General features: G+C 39.0%; 1 protein-coding gene across 1 annotated transcript; it reads left to right on the plus strand.

Moving 5' to 3' along the window:
* Window positions 1–10,138: 10,138 nt before the first annotated feature.
* LOC108680918 (glycoprotein-N-acetylgalactosamine 3-beta-galactosyltransferase 1-like) lies at window positions 10,139–21,594 on the plus strand. Its single transcript, XM_018169849.2, has 9 exons — window positions 10,139–10,234; window positions 14,613–14,635; window positions 14,888–15,082; window positions 15,922–16,060; window positions 18,116–18,228; window positions 18,512–18,622; window positions 18,898–19,055; window positions 20,866–21,030; window positions 21,540–21,594. Exons 1-9 carry the CDS (start codon window positions 10,215–10,217, stop codon window positions 21,570–21,572), a joined length of 957 nt encoding a protein of 318 aa, XP_018025338.1. The 5' UTR covers window positions 10,139–10,214; the 3' UTR covers window positions 21,573–21,594.
* Window positions 21,595–23,045: the final 1,451 nt, after the last annotated feature.

Raw genomic sequence — 23,045 nt, forward strand, 5'->3', positions numbered from 1 at the left:
GCTGCCCAATCTTTGTTCCGAGCTCCAAACTTGCTAAATTTATAGTTCCGGTTTTGAACTGTCTCACCACCAATCAGTATACGGTAGACAATACTTACATGTTCGTGGATTGCTTTAAAAATTTCTCTAATGTTGAGGACTTGACTATGGCTTCTTTTGATGTAGAAAATTTGTTAACCAATTTACCCCTCCATGAAACTATCGATATCTGCCTAAGTTTTTTGTTTAAAATTGTCAATGACTGCGTCATGGGTTTGAACCGCAACTGTTTTAAATCTCTTATTGAATTATCTGTTTTAAACTCAGTTTTTGTATTTGTTGGCAAATTTTATAGACAAATTGATGATTTGGGCATAGGTCTTCCTCTCGGCCCTACTTTTGCAAACGTTTTTATGTGTTTTCACGAGGCTATATGGCTGGCCAATTGTCCTCTTGATTTTAAGCCTCTATTCTATAACCGGTATATCGATGATACTTTTTTAATTTTCAAGCATGCTTCACATGAAGGCCTCTTTTTTGATTATCTTAATCTCCAGCACAAGTCCATCAAGTTTACCATGGAGCTAGAATCAAACAATAGTCTATCTTTTCTTGATTGCAATGTCACAAGATCAAATGGCCGTTTTCAGACCTCTGTTTACTGAAAATCAACGTTTACCGGTTTATGCACCAGCTTCTTTAGCTTTTGTTCATTTCGTCTCAAATTAAATGGTATTCGAACGTTAATAAACCGAGGCTTTCGTATCTGCTCAACTTTCCATACTATGCACTCTGAATTTGAATTTTTGCGCAGTACGTTTTCACTTAATGGGTTTCCATCGCAATTGGTATATACTAAAATTAAACATTTTTTGTCTAAGCAATATTCTGAGGTTGTTCCCGAACGTGACTATAGGAATGCTGTTTATTGTTCATTTCCTTACTTCGGTCCCGCTTCTGAGTCTATGGCTAAAGAGTTAAAAGGTTTGTTCTCTAAATACCTCCCAAATGTAAATATTCATGTATTGTTGGTGAATAATTTTAAAATCAGTTCTTTTTTCAAGTATAAAGACACACTTCCTGTTCCTATGCGATCGTCCCTAGTTTATCAATATAGTTGTGCGCTATGCGCATCTGCGTATATCAGTTTGACATCTCGCAACTTTTATACTAGGCTGGCGGAGCATAAAGGAAGGAATTTTAGAACAGGAAACCTGCTTGCGCATCCCACTCATTCAGCAGTACGCGTCCATGCCGAGCAGTGCGACGTGCCAGTGTCCGATAGTGATTTTCGAATTTTAGCCTCCACGACCGGTGTTTCCGACTTGCGAATTTTAGAGTCCCTTTATATTTTTAAACAAAAGCCTGTTTTAAATGCCGCTGATAGTTCATATCCCTCGAAATTGTAAATAGATAGGTTTGTGCCCGTGTTTGCTTCATACTTGTTTGTTTCTCATTTGACGATTTATGCTTCAATGTGAATTTATTGCTAATTGTTTGTACCTGTGTTTTAGGTTTTGAACTGATGATGGAGCTGGTCTCCGAAACGTTTTCCTTTCCTATATTCTTTGTTTAAAAATTTCTAATTTGAAGCAAGAACCAACAACAGGGGCCACGGCTAAAAACTAGAAAAACTGCGTTGTAACACATCCATGCGACAACATTTCTTCTCGCTTCGAGTCACCGACATGTGGAACAGCCTCCCTGATAGCATCGTTGACGCTCCGAGTATGAACGCCTTCGAAAACAGACTAGACCAAGCTATGCAGGAGCATATGTTCAGAAATAAAATGCCTAGCAACTTACGGAACAGGCAATAAGTCCAGCAGCTGTCTCAATCAATCGTCAGTTATGGAAAGATCGGGTTCCAAAGGCCGGATCCCTTGTGAATCATGTCCCGAAAAGTACAAGAATCGGCAATAGGTCATGGACCTATTTCTTCAGTGCCGACACTTATATTCTATTATATGATGCTGGTTACCCTCGTGGTGCTAGTGGGAGCGCAGCCCTACACCACAAATTTAGCTCGTAAACAAGCCCTGGCGCCAACGCCTACCCTTTAATGCAATAACTAAACTCAGCTCACACCCAAAAAGCTGTAGCGCTTTTTTTCAAAAGCCGCGAATACGCCAGGCTGTGTTTAATACAAGCACGCAACAGTTTGGCTATTTGCCCACGACTGTTGCTTCGGTGGCTTGATGTTATCTGGCTGATTGATTCATATCCAGGAAAGGAAATGACACCTATGGCTTTAGGCACTTAATCACACAGGCTAATATGCCCTCTAGCGTGATTACGAGCGGAAAGGAATAGATATTGAATTGTGGGCAAGGGCTATGTAGGGGTCTATACTGCGTCCCCCCGTGGCGTTGGTTATCTCCGTTTAATGTTGGACCGAGTGCGTAGCTATGCTGCACATTTTTTTTTGTTCATCAATATTCATATGAGCCTGTTATTTTCAAATTTCGGAATCTCTAGATTCTCCGCACCATTCGATGGATCTTTTGCTCGCCATGTGCTAACGTTGTTGATGTTGGGGCGCAGCCGTTATAGGCCACAAATTTTACTCATAAATAAGGCCTGGAGCCAACGCCTAGCTGCACCATGCATTAACTTTTCTCAGCCTCAGAACTAGAAGCCGCAGACTACGCGTAATCCAGACAAGCAACACCCTGCCGAAAGAAAATAGCGCCGTAAGTCTTCAGCCAATGCTTAAGCATGCTCGCTCATAAGCAGGCAGTTCGGGTATAATACTTTACTTGAAAGCTGAAGATGAAAGCTGAAATCGCTGAAGTCGCGAATAATTGATTAATGGAATGCCGCGGCTGAACGAATTCCGCGAATTTGCCAAGAAGTAAAGTAACGGTTTTGATTATCCTACGTTGAAAAATTAAGCACGGAAACTACGCATATCTACTTCCTGTATTCTACAAATAAAAAAACGAAAAATCTGACAAGTAATAAATGCTAAAAACGACTATACCCAACTCACAACATTAAACTCATAGCCTTATCTTGGTGTGAACAGTCGAATATAATGACTACAAAAGCATCAAATAAAGATAAGGCGGAAATCAATCAATCATATTTTAATGTAAACCAGTACCACCACTCAGCACTCATAAGTAAAACGTAGCCCTCGCTAAGAGTACAGTACTTGAAGTTGCAATGAACAGGTACGGCTTAAGAGGTTCAACGCTTATATCTCGGAAAATATTAATCCCAGCAAGTGCGGAGTAATGGTATAAGTCGAATTAATCACTTATTCAATGTAAATCACCACTCCGCACTCTACCATAACATTTAGCACACGCCAATAGTGCTTAAAGCAAAACGACCTCATACGGTTTAACTAGTTCAACGCTTATATCTCAGAAAATATTAAACCCAAAGAGTGCGGAGTGATGAAATAAGGTTAAAAAATTAAACACAGAGTGTGCGGAGTGATGAAATAAGGTTAATCAATCATTTATTCAATGTAAATCACCACTCCGCACTCGACCATAACATTTAGCACTAGCCAATAGTGCTTAAAGCAAAACGACCTCCTACGGTTTAACTAGTTCAACGCTTATATCTCAGAAAATATTCATCCAGAGAGTGCGGAGTGATGAAATATGGTTAATCAATCACTTATTCAATGTAAATCTCCACTCCGCGCTCGACAATAACATTTGGTAGTCGCTAATGGCGCTATAAGCAGCAATGACCGCATTTTGTTTAACTAGAATAGTTCAACGCACGCTTATATCTCGGAAATTATTAAGCCCAGAGACTGCGGAGTGATGAAAGATAGTAAACTAATCAATTATTCAATGTAAAGGATATGTCAGGATTTTATGATACAACAGTTACGCTACGCCTCAAAAAGCATCTAGCTCAGTGATTCCCAAAGTGGGCGATATCGCCCCCCTAGGGGCGATGGAAAGATTTTGGGGGGCGGTAAGGAAGAAGAGGGCCGTAGGGGGGCGATAAGGGGGGCGATAGTCCAAAGTCGATGTCAGAAGTTCGAACGTTTGTTGGACAATTTGTACACAACACGTGCAGCACACGGCTCCCAGCGATGGTTTTGTCACCCAGATCTGTTTTTTAACCTACCCTGGGTTTACGTCTCGGACAAATTAAAGGCCGGATTCGAGGCCGGTCTCACGGCCAATTTCCAAATTCAATGATCAAAGAATATCTCTTAAAAAAATGAACTTAACTCGATGAAACTTAGTACACGTATTCCTTAGGATCTAACAATGATGTTTAGCTCGTGGAAATTGTATGAATTTTGCCATCGTTTGTTTTTACCATAGTTATATGGCATTACGGGCCGAAATTCACAGTGATCAATTAAGTAATTTATTCCACACTGCTGAATAGCTTCGAACGAAATTTTGTATTTGCAGTCCTAACTACCGAACGGGAATGTTTAGCTCGTGAAAATTTTTTTTTATTGTGCCTTCGTTTGCAAGTTTTTTTTTTCATTTCACCTTCATTCGTTATTTAAGCTGCAATACGTGTTTAAATTCGCAGTATTCAAGAAATTTTTTCCAAACTGCTGAACAGATTTGAACGAAACTTAGTATTTAAATACTTAACCTCAGCAACGGTCGTGTTTAGCTCGTTACAATTTTTTCGTTTTGCCTTCGCTTGCGAGTTGCACGGTTCTTGGAGTTATACCGATACGGTTCTTGGTTAAACCGGCCGGTAGAAAAGCCGGTCGTTCCTCCTATATCTGTATAACCCACGAACGAAAGCAAAATAGAAAAATTGTCACAAGCTAAACATCACCGTTGAGAGGTTTGGTAATTATATACAAAGTTTCGTGTTCTGTAGTTTAGAAGAAATTCTTGATCGCCGCGAATTTAAGTGATAATTACCCGGCGATGCGGGCCGAATATAAGGAAGTATGAAATCAAGAATGACGGTGAAATGAAAAAAACTAGCAAACAAAGGTAAAATAAAAAAATTATAAACTAAAAAATCACCGTTTGGTAATTAGGAATGTATAGTCAAAATTTCGATCAAATCTGTTCAATAGTTGGAATAATTCTTTGATCACTGCGAATTTCGGCCTGTTTCACAATATACGCGTAACTCCCGAATGAAGGTGAAATTAAAAAAAAAAAATACGAGCTAAACATCGCCGTTAGGTTCTGATGAATACATGTACCGTAGAGCTGCGTTCAGTAGTTTGGGAGATGTTACTTGATAATTGAATTTGGAGATTGGTCGTGAGACCGACCACGAGTCCGGCCGTAAATTCGCCCGAGACGTCCTTAGGTTTCTAGTGCTGAAACAGTTAAAACAGCTGAAAAACATGTTGGTTCACTAAATGGGGTCTATTTGTGAAATAAATATTTGTGTTTAACCTTTTTCTTTTGAAATTGCAGCGTACTAGATTTCTGGAAAGAGGCGTATGTCTGTGGGGGGCGCTAGAAATTCACTGGGGAGCCAAAGGGGGCGCCAGCCTGAAAAAGTTTGGGAACCACTGATCTAGCTCTAGAAGAAATGAGAGTGAGCAAGATTGAAATGATTTTACCACGTTTTTCTTAGCTCGCTTTCGTGTCCTTCTGTCTGTGATGATCAAATCATGCAATCGATATTTCACCAACTTTTCCGCTAGCTAGCGCTCTGAAACTTTTAGGGAAGCTCAGCTCCCGATGACAATACAATAATCGATAATTTGTTGCACGTTTCCAGGCGTATTTATGCAATGAAATGTCTTTATTACAGCCACGCACCCAGATAAATACGGGAACAACAATGTATCCCCTCGAATACAATTTTCTACAGAACTTCGAAAAGAATTTTCTTTCGTGCATTTGCGTGGCCAACTGAAATAAAATGTGTTTTTCATGTGTAGCAACGGACTAAAAAGGAGAAAATAAAATACTTAAAAAAAAACTGGGTCGGGCAGATTTATGATTAAAGTGAAAAGCACACAACACACGAATTTTGGAAATTTGATGGTGAACGTACAGCCCGACCCACGTTTTTTGGGGCGAGCCATAATTTATTTTCTACTTTTTAGTCCACAAGAAAAACGTGGTTTTTTAAAAAGTTTATTTTAAGTATTTTATTTCATTCCGTGTTGGTAAACATGGCTGGGTCGCTTTGGTTTCGAGGTCACTCTGGTGCCCGGCTGTCAGTCACTGTTAGAGTTGCCTCTGCTGAGGGGATATCAAGCAGACTTGCTGAAAATGAGTTCATCCGCTGAAGATTCATTAGAATCGTCTTCACAGCCATCTTCAGGTACGTTTATTCAGTTATAAAAATGTTAAATGTGGACAGTACAACAGCGAACCAAGCTCCAATTTTCCTCTTAATGTGAGAGTTGTCTACTCATTTTAGCATTATTTTAGCTCAATAACTTTAGTCGCCTAATAGCGATGCATTTGAAGTATGTTATGCATGAAAAGCATCAAAATCCGTAGTACTCTAAGCTTACCACTTCGTTATTTACCTTTCTGATTCGTGAGGTAATGTTGATCAATTTTATAATAATATGGACGAGAGTTGCCGGTCACAGTTATCAGTGGAACGATTAATTGTGTATCGTCGCGCGTGAACGGGTATAGAATAGAATAGAAGTGTCGGCATTGAAGAAATAGGCCCATGGCCTGTTGCCGATTCTTGAACTTTTCGTGACTTGATTCACAAGGGATCCGGCCTTTGGAACCCGATCTTTCCATAACTGAAGGGAGCGCAGCCCTACACCACAAATTAAGCTCGTAAACAAGCCCTGGCGCCAACGCCTACCCTATAATGCAATAACTAAACTCAGCTCACACCCAAGAAGCTGTAGGTAACTGAGTCATCTCCCCACACCAACTTTAAGCACCATCTACCTCACTCCACAGCCCTGATGAATCAAATAGTCAATTGTCAACAGGTCCTACTCCACAGAATTTTATGCCATACTATCACTTCTTACACACGCTGTAAGCCTTACTGGTCGCAGGCCACGCCGGATCATCGTAAACCTGCTCTGCTATTTGCAGGACTGGCGTAATCCCGCCGCACTCCATGGGCAGAAGCGCAAACCGCCGTCCCTATAACGCCATACCCCGGCTCTCCCCCTTCGCAGCCATAAGGCTTTCTTCAATTGCTGATCAGTTGTGCGCCAGGATAGGTTAGGTTAGGTTTGGTTAGGTTAGGTTAGGTTAGGTTAGGTCCCTCCATCGCACCAGGCGCATTACTGATCGGGCAACGAGAAAAGCCTTCTGCTGGCTGCGAAGGGGCAGAGCCGGGGCATGGCGTTATAACTAAAGGACGGCGGTTTTGCGCTTTAGCCTGTGGAGTAGAGCGCCATGAAGCAGTGGCTGTGACGTAACGGCGCTGTTATGTCAGGCGCTTATTTTCAAAAGCCGCGAATACGCCAGGCTGTGTTTAATACAAGCACGCAACAGTTAGGCTATTTGCCCACGGCTATTGCTTCGGTGGCTTGATGTTATCTGGCTGATTGATTCGTATCCAGGAAAGGAAATGACGCCTATGGCTTTAGGCACTTAATCACACAGGCTAATATGCCCTCTAGCGTGATTACGAGCGGAAAGGAATAGATATTGAATTGTGTGCAAGGGCTATGTAGCGGTCTATACTGCGTCCCTAACTGAAGATTGATTGAGAATTGAGATAGCTGCTGGACTTATTGCCTGGTCCGTAATTTGTCTGTGTGTAGGTGGGTGGTTGCGTAGGTAGTGGCACGGGTGTTGTGTGTTGTTTATGGCTGCGGCTATGAATTGTGTTCCTCTCATGTCGAGGTGTGCTTTTATGGGAAGTATTTTTGTTTCTGCATGAAGGTGTTGTTTGGGGGTGCTTTGTGTGCAGCCTGTGACTATCCTGAGTGCTTTGTTTTGTAGTGTTTGGAGTTTCTGTATGTTTGTATTGGATAGTGCGGGCGCCCAGGCGGGGCTGGCATAAGCCAGCACTGTTCTGATGAACTGTTTGTATGTTGGAGCTAGTGTTTCTTTGTTTTTGCCGAATTTGGTACCGCCTATGGCCCGAAGTGAGTTGTCTGATGTTTGCGTTGTTCACTATGTTGTTGATGTGAGGGCCGAATGTCATGGAGGTGTTTTCTAGGAGTTTCGTGTAAGAAACCAACTGACACAACAGCGGGGTTTTGTGAGGGTGAACGGTGTCGTGACTGGTACCACGTAGCCTGCATTTCAAACCGTAGGAGGCAAAGTAAGGGTAAGTACTTGTGTCCCTTGTGCGCAAAATCAGAATAATATGCACAATGTTTAACGTGAAAATGATAAAGTAATATTAAATTCCATTCTAGTTGAAAACATTTCATCCAACAAAGAAATCAAGTGGAACTTATTTTAATGGAAAGGGATCATGAGATTATAACGAGATCTGTGCTTCTATTTTATCAATCGTGCAATGCAACTATGAACAAAAATCATGTAGCTTGAAAGTTTAAGAGCAATGGAATTAATATAAATTTTGCTGATTTCACTTTTTTTTAACCATAGAAGCTTTAGCACCTCTATGAGCGAGTGAATAAAGACGCTAAGTTTTGCTGTCTAGTGCAGAGCGGTCATCACTCGCACTCTTTGGGTTTAATATTTTAAGCGTTGAACTAGTTAGACCGTAAGTGATCATAGCTGTTTCTAGCACGTGTGGACGGGAAAACTGCGCAGTTTTGGAGCCGGCGGGAAAACTGCGCAGTTCCATCGAAATCTGAGCTACCGAGCATAGATTTCGATGAACTGCGCAGACAAGTCGGAACGTGTGGACGATAGCACAGTTTTCCGATTCGATTTGTGCTCAGTTTCAATGATTCTGGCGACAATGGCGGACCTTCGGTAATGTTCTCGGGAATTTATTGCTTTTCTATACGAAAGGTTTTTCTTGTATTTGGCGAGTAAAATTCAATGACTATAGTAACAGGGACAAAAAAGGTGGAGACATACAAGGGCTTAGTGGAAAAATTTGAAAAAATCGATGAAAGCGCAAACAGAGACACAGTTGTAAAACAAGTTGATGAGCATTTACCGTAAATAATTGGGAATAAAACAAAAAATCGATTCCATCTGGACCTAAAGAAAAAGACATCTACAAGCCATCTCTCTTGTATTTTGATTCCTCGCATTCCCTAAATGATCCAATCTTTTTTAACAAGGCACAATGCCAAAATTTATCAAATTTTTTCCGATTTTGCCTTCGTTTGCGAGTTATACGGCTTTATCTAATCTAAAAAATTGTCACGAGCTAAACATCGCCGTTGGGAGGTTAGGTTTATATATTCAAAGTTTCGTTCAAATCTGTACAGCAGTTATGAAGAAATGCCATGCTCACTGCAAATTTCGGTACGTTTTCGTCATATAACTCACGAATGAAGGTGAAATTCTAAAAATGTCTACGAGCTAAACATCACCGTTAAGTCCTAATGAATACGTGTACCAAGTTTTATCGAGCTACGATCATTACTTTGAGAGATATTCCATGCTCACCGAATTTGGGGAGACCGGCCGTAAATTTGTCGGAGACGTCTCCATGGCGAGATCGCGCAAAACTGAGCAAACTACTCAGATAAGTCGGCACCGTGTGGACGCTCTAAAAATTGCAACGATTTCATTCCGACTTAAAACTGCGCAGACAAATCGTTGTGAAAACTGAGCGTGTGGACCGGCCTTTTTTATTATCCCCGTTTCAAACTCGTGTTTACTTGCCACACGGGGTAAGTAAACACGAGTTTGAAACGGGTATAATATCAGTTAATACAACTTCCAATCCCAACTTTCCGCATTACCCACAACATTCTCTCACATTTACCAAAATGCACGATCCTCCAACATTGCCCGAGCAAGACAATTTTCAATATTCACCAGCAATCAGCATTCTCACACATTGCCAAAAACCAAAGATTCATCAATATACAATATCACTTAACCATCAACATACTCCAATATTTAACACCGCTCAATATTATCCTACATCATCCATTTACGAAATATTCTACCCATTTACCAGTACCAAACACTCCTACCTATTGCGGTAGTAGCTGTACCAAATATTTTCCACGTACGGCTGAGGTAAGTTCAATACAGCAGGATTCATGATATTTTACCTATGGTGATTTTACTTAATTGACAGAACGGTGATCAATTATGTATGTGCTGGCAGGCATCCGACTTCTGAAATGGCCTTACGTACGCAGCGCAGCAATTGGCGTAACGTTTACTTTCCTCGTCTTCGTAACGCTGGATACCCTCACCGTAACTCGATGCCATAAGATGGCTACGTCACTGCTGAGGTACGTGAGCATTTAATTCGTAGATTTCGCCTTAAACAGTAGCTTTTATGCCTGAAAGACTTTTCGGGTTTGATTTTTTCGTCACTTCCATGCACCTGCATTACATATGAGCTAGTATTTCAATGTACAGCACTCCCTCAAAGTAAATAGAATTCATCACCACCGCATGATATGGTTAATCATTCATGGTTCGACTTTATTGGGTAATTTGTTTTCTGGGTTTGATTCACTTTCCGCGAAAAGGGTGATGGACATGCCCTACCGAACTCAATGCTTGCTTGGATGTTTTCAAATTAAGTGGCGTGGTTTTAAAAAAGTACTGTTTTGAAACAAGTAACTTTTTTCAAAAAATAATCTAGTTACTCGCAAGGCAATAGTTTAGTCTACTTTTCTACGTAATCCCCACTAATATTGAGAAATTCGCCGTATCATGAGACCAGCTTTTAAATATATCATCGTTAAAGGACCTTGTCGCCTGATTAGACGACTAATGAACACTTGGTTCAGTGATTGGTTGTTTAACGCAACCAAAAACACTTCTTAAGACAGCACGAAATCTCTCAGCTAAGGACGAAATCGTGTCAAGTTTTGCTGCCCTCTTTAAAAGTCCTAATCCAGTTACGCATCATTCTATCACTCAAAATGTTTTCGCCGAAAACATTAACACTTGTTTAACACTGATAACCCTGATTTGAATTTCAACTGATTTGAAGATATGAGTAGAGAGATACCGTATTGCAAGACTCACTACCAGCAATCGTGAGATTCTCAATAGTTGTGTTTTAAATTCACATAAAGAGATGTAGACTTCATCGGATGTTTCCATCGTGGCGTCCGTGGCTTCCCGATAGATGTATAGCTACACGACAGCACTCAGCAGCAGCGCTGCTGCGTCGTAATTCGAAAACGGGACAGACAATAAAGACATGTCTAGTATTTTTGGAACTGTGACTAAGTCAAAGAGGTGACGATCCTATCTTCTAGGAATTCAAATTTATTAAGCCTTTAGCATCCAATTTTCAAATCGTACATTAAGCTTCGTCACTCATGTCATGCGCAAAAACCCTCTTACAGATTTGCTGAAGATAACAGAAAGTTGATCGAGCGCGGGGCTCGAAATTAGTCGACAGAAAAGACTTGGAAATCAAGTTGTAAAAATCGGGAACATTCAGTGATAATCAAAAATAATTTCCTACAATCACGTTCATCCTGTTCATTGCCATTCTCGAAGTTCACATGGATGCCATTTTACATTAATTTGCCCGTTTCAAATATGTGTCTTGGGTTTTACAAAAGACAGCGTAACTATGTCATGCACATGTGTAGAAAACTACAATTTTTGCTGTGGTTTTACGATTTTTTTAAGCTGAATCGAGATCGGAACAAACGTGGAAGGTATACTCACTTTTTTGTGCAAGATTATTATGTTGTTTTTATTAGTGAAGTAATCGTTTTAATGATTTTTGTAATTGATTTTCAGTATCAGGATTATTATACGCCCCAATAATTTCAAATTTCTCCGCACTTCCTCCCCCTAGTTTAATAGGTAATGATTAAAGTTTTAAAGTTAGATGTAGTTTCTCTCGCGACGGCAGCCGTTTGCGGCTGGAATGCCATGTCATAGAAAAACTCCGCTGGTGTGGAAACAACCTGTGATGAGCCGAGGTGCTGAGCCGACGCATATGCTTCTGCAGAATCATGTGTGTTGTTTTTTTTTCACTCAAGCTCTCAATAGCCTTTCACGCTGATTTGCCAGCTAGATCCGTTTGCGTAAACTCTTTTACATTTGTACATGGATTTGTGTTGTTTGTTTCATCCGTATTTAGCGGCTCCATTTTCGTTTTCCGTCCGATTTCGGCTAATGAATTTATAGCCTTATAGGTATCCGACCAATTTTCTTTCTGTCGTTGGGCGACCAAGGGCCGCGTATGAGGTACCCAATAAGTTCCTGGACGTGCTCGGCCGAAACTGAAAGAAGGCTAAAAACGCCCCCTCCCTGCCCGTCTTACATAACATAGTGATCTCGGCGCTAAAGTGTAGGCCTGATGTGGCCTGTCGCCGATTCTTATTCTTTTCCTTTTCGTGCCTTGTTCACAGAAGATCTAAAATCGTGTCATTTTACCGGATCTTTTCATGTCTGACGATAGTTTGAAGTAGGTACTACCGTACTAGACTTCCGGCGGGTTCGATATGGTGCTAGGCATTTCAAATCTGAACATGTATTTTTTCCATAGCTTTATCTAGTCTGTTCTTAAACGCGTTCATACTTGGAGCGCCAACGCTGTCATCGAGGAGGCTGTTCCACATGTCGGTGATTCGAAGCGAGAAGAAATTTTAGACGGGACTCGCACACATAAGGGAGCAGAGAGAGGACATTTCATTGCCTATGTTGCCTTTGCGAGGCTCTGTTCTAAGGATTGATTTAGGATCAAGAATAAGTAAAATGTATGTGCGTGGTCCAATGATGCAAAGGGTGGAAACGAAACTTCTATCTCGACAAGAATTTAAATCCTAAATTATATTGTAAGATAAATTGTGAAGTTGTTAATACATATCTCGTAACTGTTCGTTGTATCACTAGCTTCATAATGCGTGAAAAAAGCCGCCTAAACAATACGCATTATTTACTACCTTTAATCGCCGCCCAAATTCTCCAACATTCACCAGCATCAAACATTCTCCAAATTTCACCAGTGTTCAACATTCTATCTCATTCAACGTTCTTCAACATTCACCAACTTTAAACATTGTCCCACATTATCCGGAACAAGAGATTGTTCTATTTTTACTCATACTATGAAGCGTCCATCCCCGTTAACCCCTACCAAAGGTTCTCCACATCCCTGGACACCAAAGACTATTCCTCATTCACTTATACCAAATATTTTCTCATGCTAAAGAAATACCAAACATTTTCCTGCTCTAACAACTACCAATATTCTGCCGCATGTACCAGGCAAATGTATTTATGTGGCTAAAGTTTACTGCATGATAATGATTAGCGAGAGTAACAACTTTTACATTGTCAGAGGTTCCGCTCAAAATTTTATTCATGAAGTGAAGTGTAATATCAAAGACTCAACTGTTATAGTAGTGCTTTTAAAAATAAAAGTACATATAGCATATGCGATCATATAGCAATTATATATTGTGTAAGAAGGTCGTCTACGCTAAAAAATCGTATAAATTGGCTTTTCCATTTTTAAATCTCATTTTGTAGCTGTGAGTAAGGCGGCAGCAGACGAAGCAAACCGTATGTATGTGCGTGCTTCAGTTTTTGCGTGAAGCAGTTTCGATTTTAGGTGGAATGAACATTTTCTACATTTTATTCAAGATTTCTTCAAGAAAAATTGTATTATAATTTATTATTAGCGTTAGACTGGGTAACAATAAGTCATACGGCTCATGATCGTACCCTCAATACGAAAAATAGGCGATGGGAAAGCTGGGGATTCATTATCTAGCAATTTTTTTTATCATTTTATTGTTTTTCTTTTATTAATTTATTTTATTCTTTTTAATTCGTTTCACTTATTTGGCTCAACTGAACAATTTAAATTGTCATGTTTCGCCTCATTCAAAATATGTCTTTTCATTTAATTTTCAAACTAAAACATTTATAACCATACGATTCGATTTGTAAAGCGAATGTCTAGCGGGTCTATAGAAGCCCTTTTACCTGATTTATCTATTGTTTGAATTTTATATTAAAAATGAGGTTGGATTTGGGGAAATGGAAAAAGTCTTGAAAAATATCGGGAAAGGGCTTCAAGAGTCGCTAGATATTTGCATTACGAACAGAATGATACGTCTCTCGATGTTGTAGCACGTAAATTGAATAAGAAGATTTTTAAATGTCTTTTTTCTGTTTGCTATGCATATCATGTTTTCTTCATTTTCTCAAAAATTCCTACGAACAAAAAGTTCTTGTATTCGCATTTTACATATGTATATGAAGTTTCAGCAAGATCTGTCAGTAATTATGGTAATTTTTTTGACGTAAGCGACCTCCTTATATATGGTATAAAAATAAATTTAGATATACGGTAAATTTTGATACGATCGTGTACACTTGATGTTTATAAAATATACAAAATTTCAATATCAACACAGGATTACGGAGAATTTTATTAACTTTCAATGTACACTTTCTCTCTTGGATTCGTTTGGATCACTTCCAAACTCACAACCCGGAGAGGCTGACGGAAACTCCTGTAAACAACTCTTGGAATCCTTCAACCTCTCATTTTTAGTGCTCTTCTGAATTTCTGTTCATTTCGTACACATCCTCACTTGGACAAAACTCACTTCTGGAGCATTAACCACCCACGACTGCATGCTTTCTGGCGTTGCTTGTACCTTCATGGACAAAATGCAGGCGCTCCGAGTTCAACTCTGGAGGTGATTATTTTGAAATTTTGAAGTTTTGAAATTTCGTTTCATTTTACATTAATGTCTCATTTGGGTTGTGATATTAAATTTTTAGTTTTGCAAAGTATTCATTCATTTCTTTTATCATCCATGAAGTTTCCCACAAAAATTTTACGTATTTCATCTTCTTGGCGGACGATTTTTTTCATCCGAATTTAATATTAAAAATATTAATTAAAATTTTGAAACTATGAAGTGTTCACATGATATTCTCTAATCAAGTGTCGCGATGCTCTGAAGACGACGCAATAGAAGCTCACCTGCGCAAGATGGAGGGGCAGCTGCGTCTGCTGCAGCAGGTAAAGGTGCTGGTCTGGGTGATGACGCAGCCTGACAACCACCAGACGAAAGCGGTACACGTCCGCGACACTTGGGGCAAGAGGGTCGACAAGCTGCTCTTCATGAGCACTCAGGAGGGTGAGGAGCCAAATTACTATTTTTCGCTGGAGTTACTAGACATACTTTATTTATTTACAACCACCGAGAATATTTAAAATAAGTCGACTCAAGTAATACTAAAACTAAATGTCACACAGTTGCGTACATATCATAGGTGCGTTATAGCAGTGCATGTAACATCAGTTACGATGTAAGGAGATTTTGAGAAATAATATTGCCTTCACCTCGTGTGTAATGCTATTAAAGAACAGCCTGCCACTCAAAATTCGATCCCGGGTTCAGAAATATCTTAATAAAGGCCTCATGCCGGCGTGCCACGACGACACGTATACCGTTTCAGAATTTGTTATATTAACTTATGACGATATTAAACAAGAAATAAAACTTTCATTTCTTAACTATGCAAACGATAATTTTTGTTCTAAAGCCCAGTTGATAAGAAATACTTGACTTATCCTGTAGAGTCATTTAATGCATCAGCTCTGGTTCTATTTTACAATGAAAGATCCTGCTTTAATTTCCATTTTTCGGGAAAACGCATGAAAACCGCAGTTTATTCCTTCACTCTAATAACGTTTCTTTAAAACAGTGGTTCTGGAATCTTTGCAGACTTTGAACAAGCAAGGTCCTATCATACTCTCAGAAGACAATTTAGTCATTAAAAATTGACAAGGAGATTTTAAACAGTCGTGATTTCAATCGAGCTGCCAAGCAGATCCAGAATAACTTTAGTTCTATTGCAACGATTGCTGCGCAGAAGCCTAGGCGTTACCAAAATTTTTCTAGAGCAATGTTTAATGGAAACGTTCTATTTATTTAATTCACGAAAAAAGTTAACCAAGTATGTTTGTCAACAGATCCGTCTCTTCCGACCGTCAAGCTGAACATGACTGAAGGCAGGAATTATCTTTGGGGTAAAACCAAAGAAGCCTACAAATACGTCCATCAGCATTACATCAACGACTACGACTGGTTCATGAAGGCAGATGATGACACGTAAGTTTATCATTATCCGTCGAAGTTGTTTCATCCAACACGCGTTGTTGGTTAATCTCTGAATTAAACCTAGTGCTGACGTTTGAGTAACACAATATCGTGTTTTAATAATCATTTAATAACAAGCTTAAAAAAAGTGTTTTTAAATCTTGCAGTTGCATCAATTTAATGTTTTCAACGCTAATGCTCAACTTCAGAAATGTTCTCGATTTCAAAAGTATGCAAAAAAACTTCAGCAGAATAAGTATAAGAATATCCAAAGATTTAAATCTTTAACGTCCAGCTGCACATATTTGTCACTTTGACGAACTAATCTTAAATCCCAGAATAGGCAATTAATCGCGTCACCTCATAAGTTCGAATGGTCTAACTGTCACGTCCACCAATGACCGGAAATTAAATGCAACTTCCCTATTGGTTCTGTCAGCAAAGGCTTGGACCTGGCGGATAGTTACTCAAACAAACTTTCTCAAATTAATTTATTAAAGATGTACGGCAAATTGAAACTAAACAAATCAAACAGGTGCGGCATATGAATTAAACTAACTAACAAATTAAAGGCGGAGGAAGCTAAGATGCGAGGAGAGCAAAATACGAGGAGGGAGCTGGAGCATTGAGATCTGAGAAAACGCACGATCCTACAAGAGAAAACAGAAAGTAAATATCTACGCATGACAAGTCGTATATACACAAAAATCACGATGTTCCATCAAGTATTCCAAGCTAGATTTCACCACCATAGCACGCAACTCACCCTGGCGTCTGAGTCAAAATCCTATAAGAGAGGAACCAGGACGTAAGTCGGGATCGGCATTGTATCTGACGGCTATAATCAATTTGACACCGACGTCAGAGTCGGTCCTACTTAAACTTCGTAGTCTGACATACAGTAGTGGGAAATCTGCAGCAACACTTCATTACAGTCACCATTCAAGATGATTCTAGTTTATGTTTGAAGCTCATTCGCCCAATTGGACAATTACATAGCCTTAAATTCCTGGAGGAGCTATGACAGTGGGAAATTTATGTCGTTTGTCAATTTCTTTCCGATAGATAAATTTCAACAATGTGGTTTGGAGACAATGTGGCATTTTGCGCTCGCAAGAAAATTGGTCGCCAAAGGGTTATTATATTTCGCATGAGGAGTTTGTTTGGCTGCAAGAGAAAAATCTTCAGAAGAGAAGAAGACGGAACTTGAAGAGTTATTATGTATTATTTTCTAGCAATTTTGCGTTAAAAATGCTTGACGACTTCCATCGCTACACTGAAAAAATTAATACACGATAATTTTTATCATTTTGTCGGCCATCTAAGGCTTTCCCATCATTTCGTTTTATCAGCATCAATTTAAAATTTGACGGCCATCTAAGTATTTTAAATTGTTTGAAGACTCGTTACTCATAACTGATTGCAAATCAAGACAATATTTACAAGTAACTTGAGTTATGGTTGCCAAGTCCGTGGAATCTTACACTGGCATAGATCACCATGTACTTCAAGTGAAATAAGTAAGGCTTCAAGGAGATAAAAATTAAAGAAATATATTCAAACAGATGTCAAAGTTTATACTTTAAAATTATTTGCGGATACAATTATAATTATTTTTAAATGAATATTTCTTTTTTAAGTCAAATTTAACCGTTGATGGTAAAAATGTATATGGTGAAATAGTAAAAAGTAATATGGTAAAAAGTTCAATACTCATGAATGGGGGTTGGATAATTGAGAAACTCGCATTTGTTGTGCCCACATAATCACGCTAGTGGAAAGTGCAATATCCGATATTGAATGTATTCACTTAAGCACTCTTGAATGTCAGTGAGATATGGTGATCACGCACTCCCTTAATTGAGCTTCATAAAGACGGTTGGATGATGGGAACTTAACCGCACATAACCGTAAGTCGTGTAAAGATCTTTTTGAAATTTAAGATGCATGTTTGTTGGAAGAGGGGAGTATTTAAATTCTGGGGATTGGTAAATATACTCGTATTAGTATTTAAGAGTAACATGGCAGTAATTTCTTTATATGCTAATTTTGCACTGCAACTTTCAGGTTTGTGGTGATGGAAAATCTACGCTACATGCTGAGCCTCTACGACCCGGAGATCCCTATTTATTTTGGCAGCAGGTTTAAGAAGTTCAACCCCCAGGGTTTCATGAGCGGAGGTGAAGAACTTGAATTAACACTCAGCTACCTGATAAAAGTTGTTTAGTAATTCGTGTACAAACGAGAGTATTGGAATAAAATTTTTGTTCGCAGGACCTGAAAATGGTTCAAATATTTTCTTGATTGCCAAGATGGAGGAAACTAATATAAGTGAATAACTAATGAAAATTTTCCACTCTCAATGTTCACTTTAACAATGTATATGCAAGATTCAGGGAGTTATTACATTTCATTTCTGAGTTTCTAATGAATTTCATTTTGCTCCAATGACGTCGCGGGCAGGGGGCGGCTACGTTCTCAGTCGCGCAGCCGTCAAAAAGTTCATCGAAGAGGCTCTCCCGGATCCCAAAAAATGCAAAGCAGATCACACGGAAGCCGAAGACGCTGAAATGGGTTTGCTATTTCAATTTTATACGTACTTATCTGTTATATTTACCTGCATTATATCCTGTCATTTATATCTACGTCAGCACTTCCGCTGAAGTCACTGTAATGCCGTTAAACCATATCGAGGTAAATAGTTTTCAATAAACACTGTGAATTCATGGAAAGTTCGCAATCTTATTTTCGATTTGAATTTTAACTAGCCTGTTTGTGCTCGCCGCTACTCACAAATAAATAATAGTTAGCGATGTTACTCGCAGCTTATTTCTTACATGGTCTTCAAGGCATCTGCATGACCAACGTGGGTGTGCTGGCTGGGGATTCCAGAGACGAGCTTGGCAGAGGTCGCTTCTTCCCTTTCGTGCCGGCCCATCACCTCGTGTCTGGCTTCATAGGCGAGAAGAGCTGGTACTGGGACTATATATACTACCCGATCAAAGTGGTTAGTGAGGGGAGGGACATCCGAGTGTTGGTACTGGGACTATATACTACCCGATCAAAGTGGTTAGTGATGGGAGGGACATCCGAGTGTTGGTACTGGGACTATATATACTACCCGATCAAAGTGGTTAGTGATGGGAGGGACATTTGAGTGTTGGTACTGGGACTATATATACTACCTGTCTCTTATACACATCTAGATGTGTATAAGAGACAGATACCCAACAGGCAAATGACCATGAAATGACATTGATCACATGAGTGTATTTCATTCATAAACGTTTCCGCAACGTTTGATCGACCTTATTAAAAGAACGTTTTTAAAAAGATGACATCAGGTGCCTGGTGAGTAGTCCCACGTTTCTTCAGAATTAGTGTGCAAAAGTCAAATTGTCCAGCGTCTCGCATTAAATTCCACGGATCTTCTTTGCATGCATGCAAATATCTATGTGCCACCGTGAACGCCATAGTCNATGATACATACATAATATAAATTACAGAATAAAACTGTACGAAAGATTTCGGTGTTATGTTGTCAACATCAGCCTGTTACTAGTGTCAACATGTTAGTTGTTGCTTGTTAAGTTGTTACCAGTTACCACTTACAGGTTTTTTCATCTTTCAGTTTGCTTACAGTTATTTTTACACAGTTATTTTTATGTTACACCTTCCCTACATGGATGTCTACTTCAATCTACCAATCTCAAAAATAATCCACATATATATACAAAAATAATCCACAATATATACAAAAAAAGACTAATTTTTATATGTATATATGGATAATTTCTTAGATTGGTAGATTAAAGTTCACATCCATGTAGGGAAGGTAAAACATAAAAATAACTGTAACTTCTATTTACTGTATCTAATCCTGGGGTAACCCATACTAGTTCGGTTAGGTTAATTGCAATGAAGTTGCATTGATATGTCTTGAAAATGTTTTATTATCATTAAATGTTAATGAATAAATCCCAATAGCAGAACAATAAATATTTAGAGATTTCCAATGATTTTGGCCATTGTAGCGGCTAATGTAGCGCGCTACATTTTACTGTAGCCGCAGCGGTAGCGCCCGTTACAATCTAGTGGGTGTAGCGGTAGCGGTAGCGCCCGCTACATTTAGAGCATGTAGCGGTAGCGGTAGCGCCGCTACATTTCCAAGTAGCGCTGCCCAGCTCTGTATATACTACCCAATCAAAGTGGTTATTGATGAGGGACATCCGAGTGTTGGTTCTGGGACTATATATACTACTCAATCAAAGTGGTTAGTGATGGGAGGGACATATGAGTGTTGATACTGGGACTATATATACTACCCGATTAAAGTGGTTAGTGATGGGAAGGATATTTGAGTGTTGTACTGGGACTATATATACTACCCAATCAAAGTGGTTAGTGATGGGAGGGACATTTGAGTGTTGTACTGGGACTATATATAATATCCAATTAAAGTGGTTAGTGATGGGAGGGATATTTGACTGTTGGTACTAGGAATATATATACTGTTCAATCAAAGTAGTTTGGTATAGGAATTATTCGAAATCTTGAATTTTATCAACAAAGTGAGGTAATTTTCTTTGTTAGTTTGTTTATCTTTGTTAATAATGCAAACGAAAAATTTGTGAACAATCTTTTTCGAGCTGTAATTCACAGTATTCAGTCTGAAGTCTACAACGTTTTCCCTGTAAAGTGTTACTGGACATATTTGCGCTTGAATTTCAGTACAAAAAGGTATCATATAAACGCGTACATAAAATTAGAAAGTTTCGCCCGAATACAAAAATATTCAACATTTTTTCCTATCCCAGGGTCCGGAATGTTGTTCAGACACTGCCATCACATTCCATTACATCAGCCCTGATAAGATGAGGGAGTTAGATTACTTCCTCTATCACCTCAGACCGTACGGGGTTGTGCCACAGGTATCCTTTCCACCCGCCCTCCCTCCGGACCTCAAAAGTGTCCCCAAACAGGTGATGTACGGGATCAAGTTAATGGTGAAGGCAATTGAAAACATCTTTAACCACGTGAAAATACCCGGGGCAAAATAAATTATTGTAATCGATAGCTAAATATGCAAGAGACAGTCATAGTGACAAGGCAGTTCAATAGTTAAGTTCTATTTTCGTTCTAAAGATCGCATGAAAAATTCCTGCAAAGCTTTGAATACAAGTAGTTTTGTAGTTTCGTTTCAGCAGAACATATTTATTATTATCACATATTAGTTTGGATACGTACATATTTTGATATGATATTGTCTTGATAATCCTCCATATTTGCTTCCGGCTAGATCCCAAATTAATAAATAGTTTAATTCCGTCGTTAATTCATACTTTTTTTACAATATGTGTATCACATATGAAAAAAACTATCGTCAAAATGGATGTAATGCGAATAAATTGCATTTCTCGTTTATTTCAAATCACTCGTTTATTTGAATAAATAATTTCATTTGTATTAACCTAACGTTTAATTTTTCCAGGTCATTGAAAAATTCGGTAACAGAACCTCATGAGCCGTCCTAGTTATTAAGGTTATAATCAGATTTTGATGAGCGTTTTTGTTTAATAAATAATCAACTTCACATGAATATTGTGTCCTTAACCATATTAATTGTGCACAATGTTATTTTAAAAATAAGCCCAAATTAAAAGAACAGATTTGTTACTTCAGTGCCAAAAAGTTAGGTTAATTCGACGGAGAAAAATGATTTTCGAAAAACCGTATTTATCAAGGAAAAAATCACAATTGATCGACGTATCATGTACGTGTAAAAGGAAACACCTCAGCAAAGTAGAATGAGTTAAAGGTAGCATGCTGACTGTGCAGAGTTTTGAGTATTTACATGCAGAGGCTAAAAATTGACATTTCAGTCGGGGTTTTAACTGCCTTGCGTATGAGGACGACGAAATGAACACGCTACTTTAATTTTATACTGATAATCTTTGAGTGTAGGATAGGAGTCCTTATACTAAGGTACATGAATTCTGCGATCGGACTAGATACTTATTATTCTTAGTCGGTAATCGACAGTTATAGAAGACTGAATTAAATTCTCGGGGTAAGAGCCACAACAAGACGTAATTGGTAGCGAGTGACGTTGGTACGAGTCACGCAGAAAGTTAGTCATGACTGTCGAGGGCAAGAACCTCAATACGCCACTGAGAAAAGCAGTAAGTATGGGCGAGAGCAACAACTAAACGCAGAAGAACCAGAAGTGGCTGTTAAGGGTACGAGCCTCGACATAGTCTGGAGTAGCAAGTGTCGGTACGAGCCACACCAAAACGCGCAGAAAATAACTCGAGTGAGATTGGTCCTGGAATAATGAATTTCATGAATAATGCTATGAGTGTATTTTTTATTATATTAATTTGTTTTGTACTCCCTATCAATCAACTGTTTATGCAAGATATACAAGACGTGGTGGTATAGATATTAATCCTATACGGTCTAGTTGTAGTTTAGATATTACAAAGCTTAGCAATTTAAGGCATATTCGTCAATAATAATACTTGTCTTACTCACGAGAGGGCGAGTGGTTCGCATACGCGCCGCACCAAAAAGCTGCCAGGAGGTACTAGTGCTAGAATAAAACCAACACCTGCGTCATGTGTTCCGTTATATTACGCATAGTTTAACAAAGCGCCCTGTGAGTCGGTTTTGCTTTTGAGACATATGCATAGCTGCGGCAGTGTCTCACCGGCTTACATCTGGTTCTTTGAATTCGATTTAAAACTTCTGTACTCCTAAAACTGCTAATTATGTTATCAGAATAACACCAGAGAGCAACCCATGCAGATAACATGTCGCCATGAACAGTACCTAAATTCTAATGTAATTAGTACGACTATCAGCGTTATTTATTTAAAATTAGAAATATCTATAATAATGTTTCCACGATGTAAAGTTTGAGTCCTTTGGTAACATAAATTACAAGTTAGAGTTAATAAATAATAAAATAATTATTGACGAAAGTACGTTGACCTTG

The sequence above is a fragment of the Hyalella azteca genome, unplaced genomic scaffold (assembly GCF_000764305.2).
Source record: "Hyalella azteca isolate HAZT.00-mixed unplaced genomic scaffold, Hazt_2.0.2 contig12323, whole genome shotgun sequence".
Taxonomy (NCBI): Eukaryota; Metazoa; Arthropoda; class Malacostraca; order Amphipoda; family Hyalellidae; genus Hyalella; species Hyalella azteca.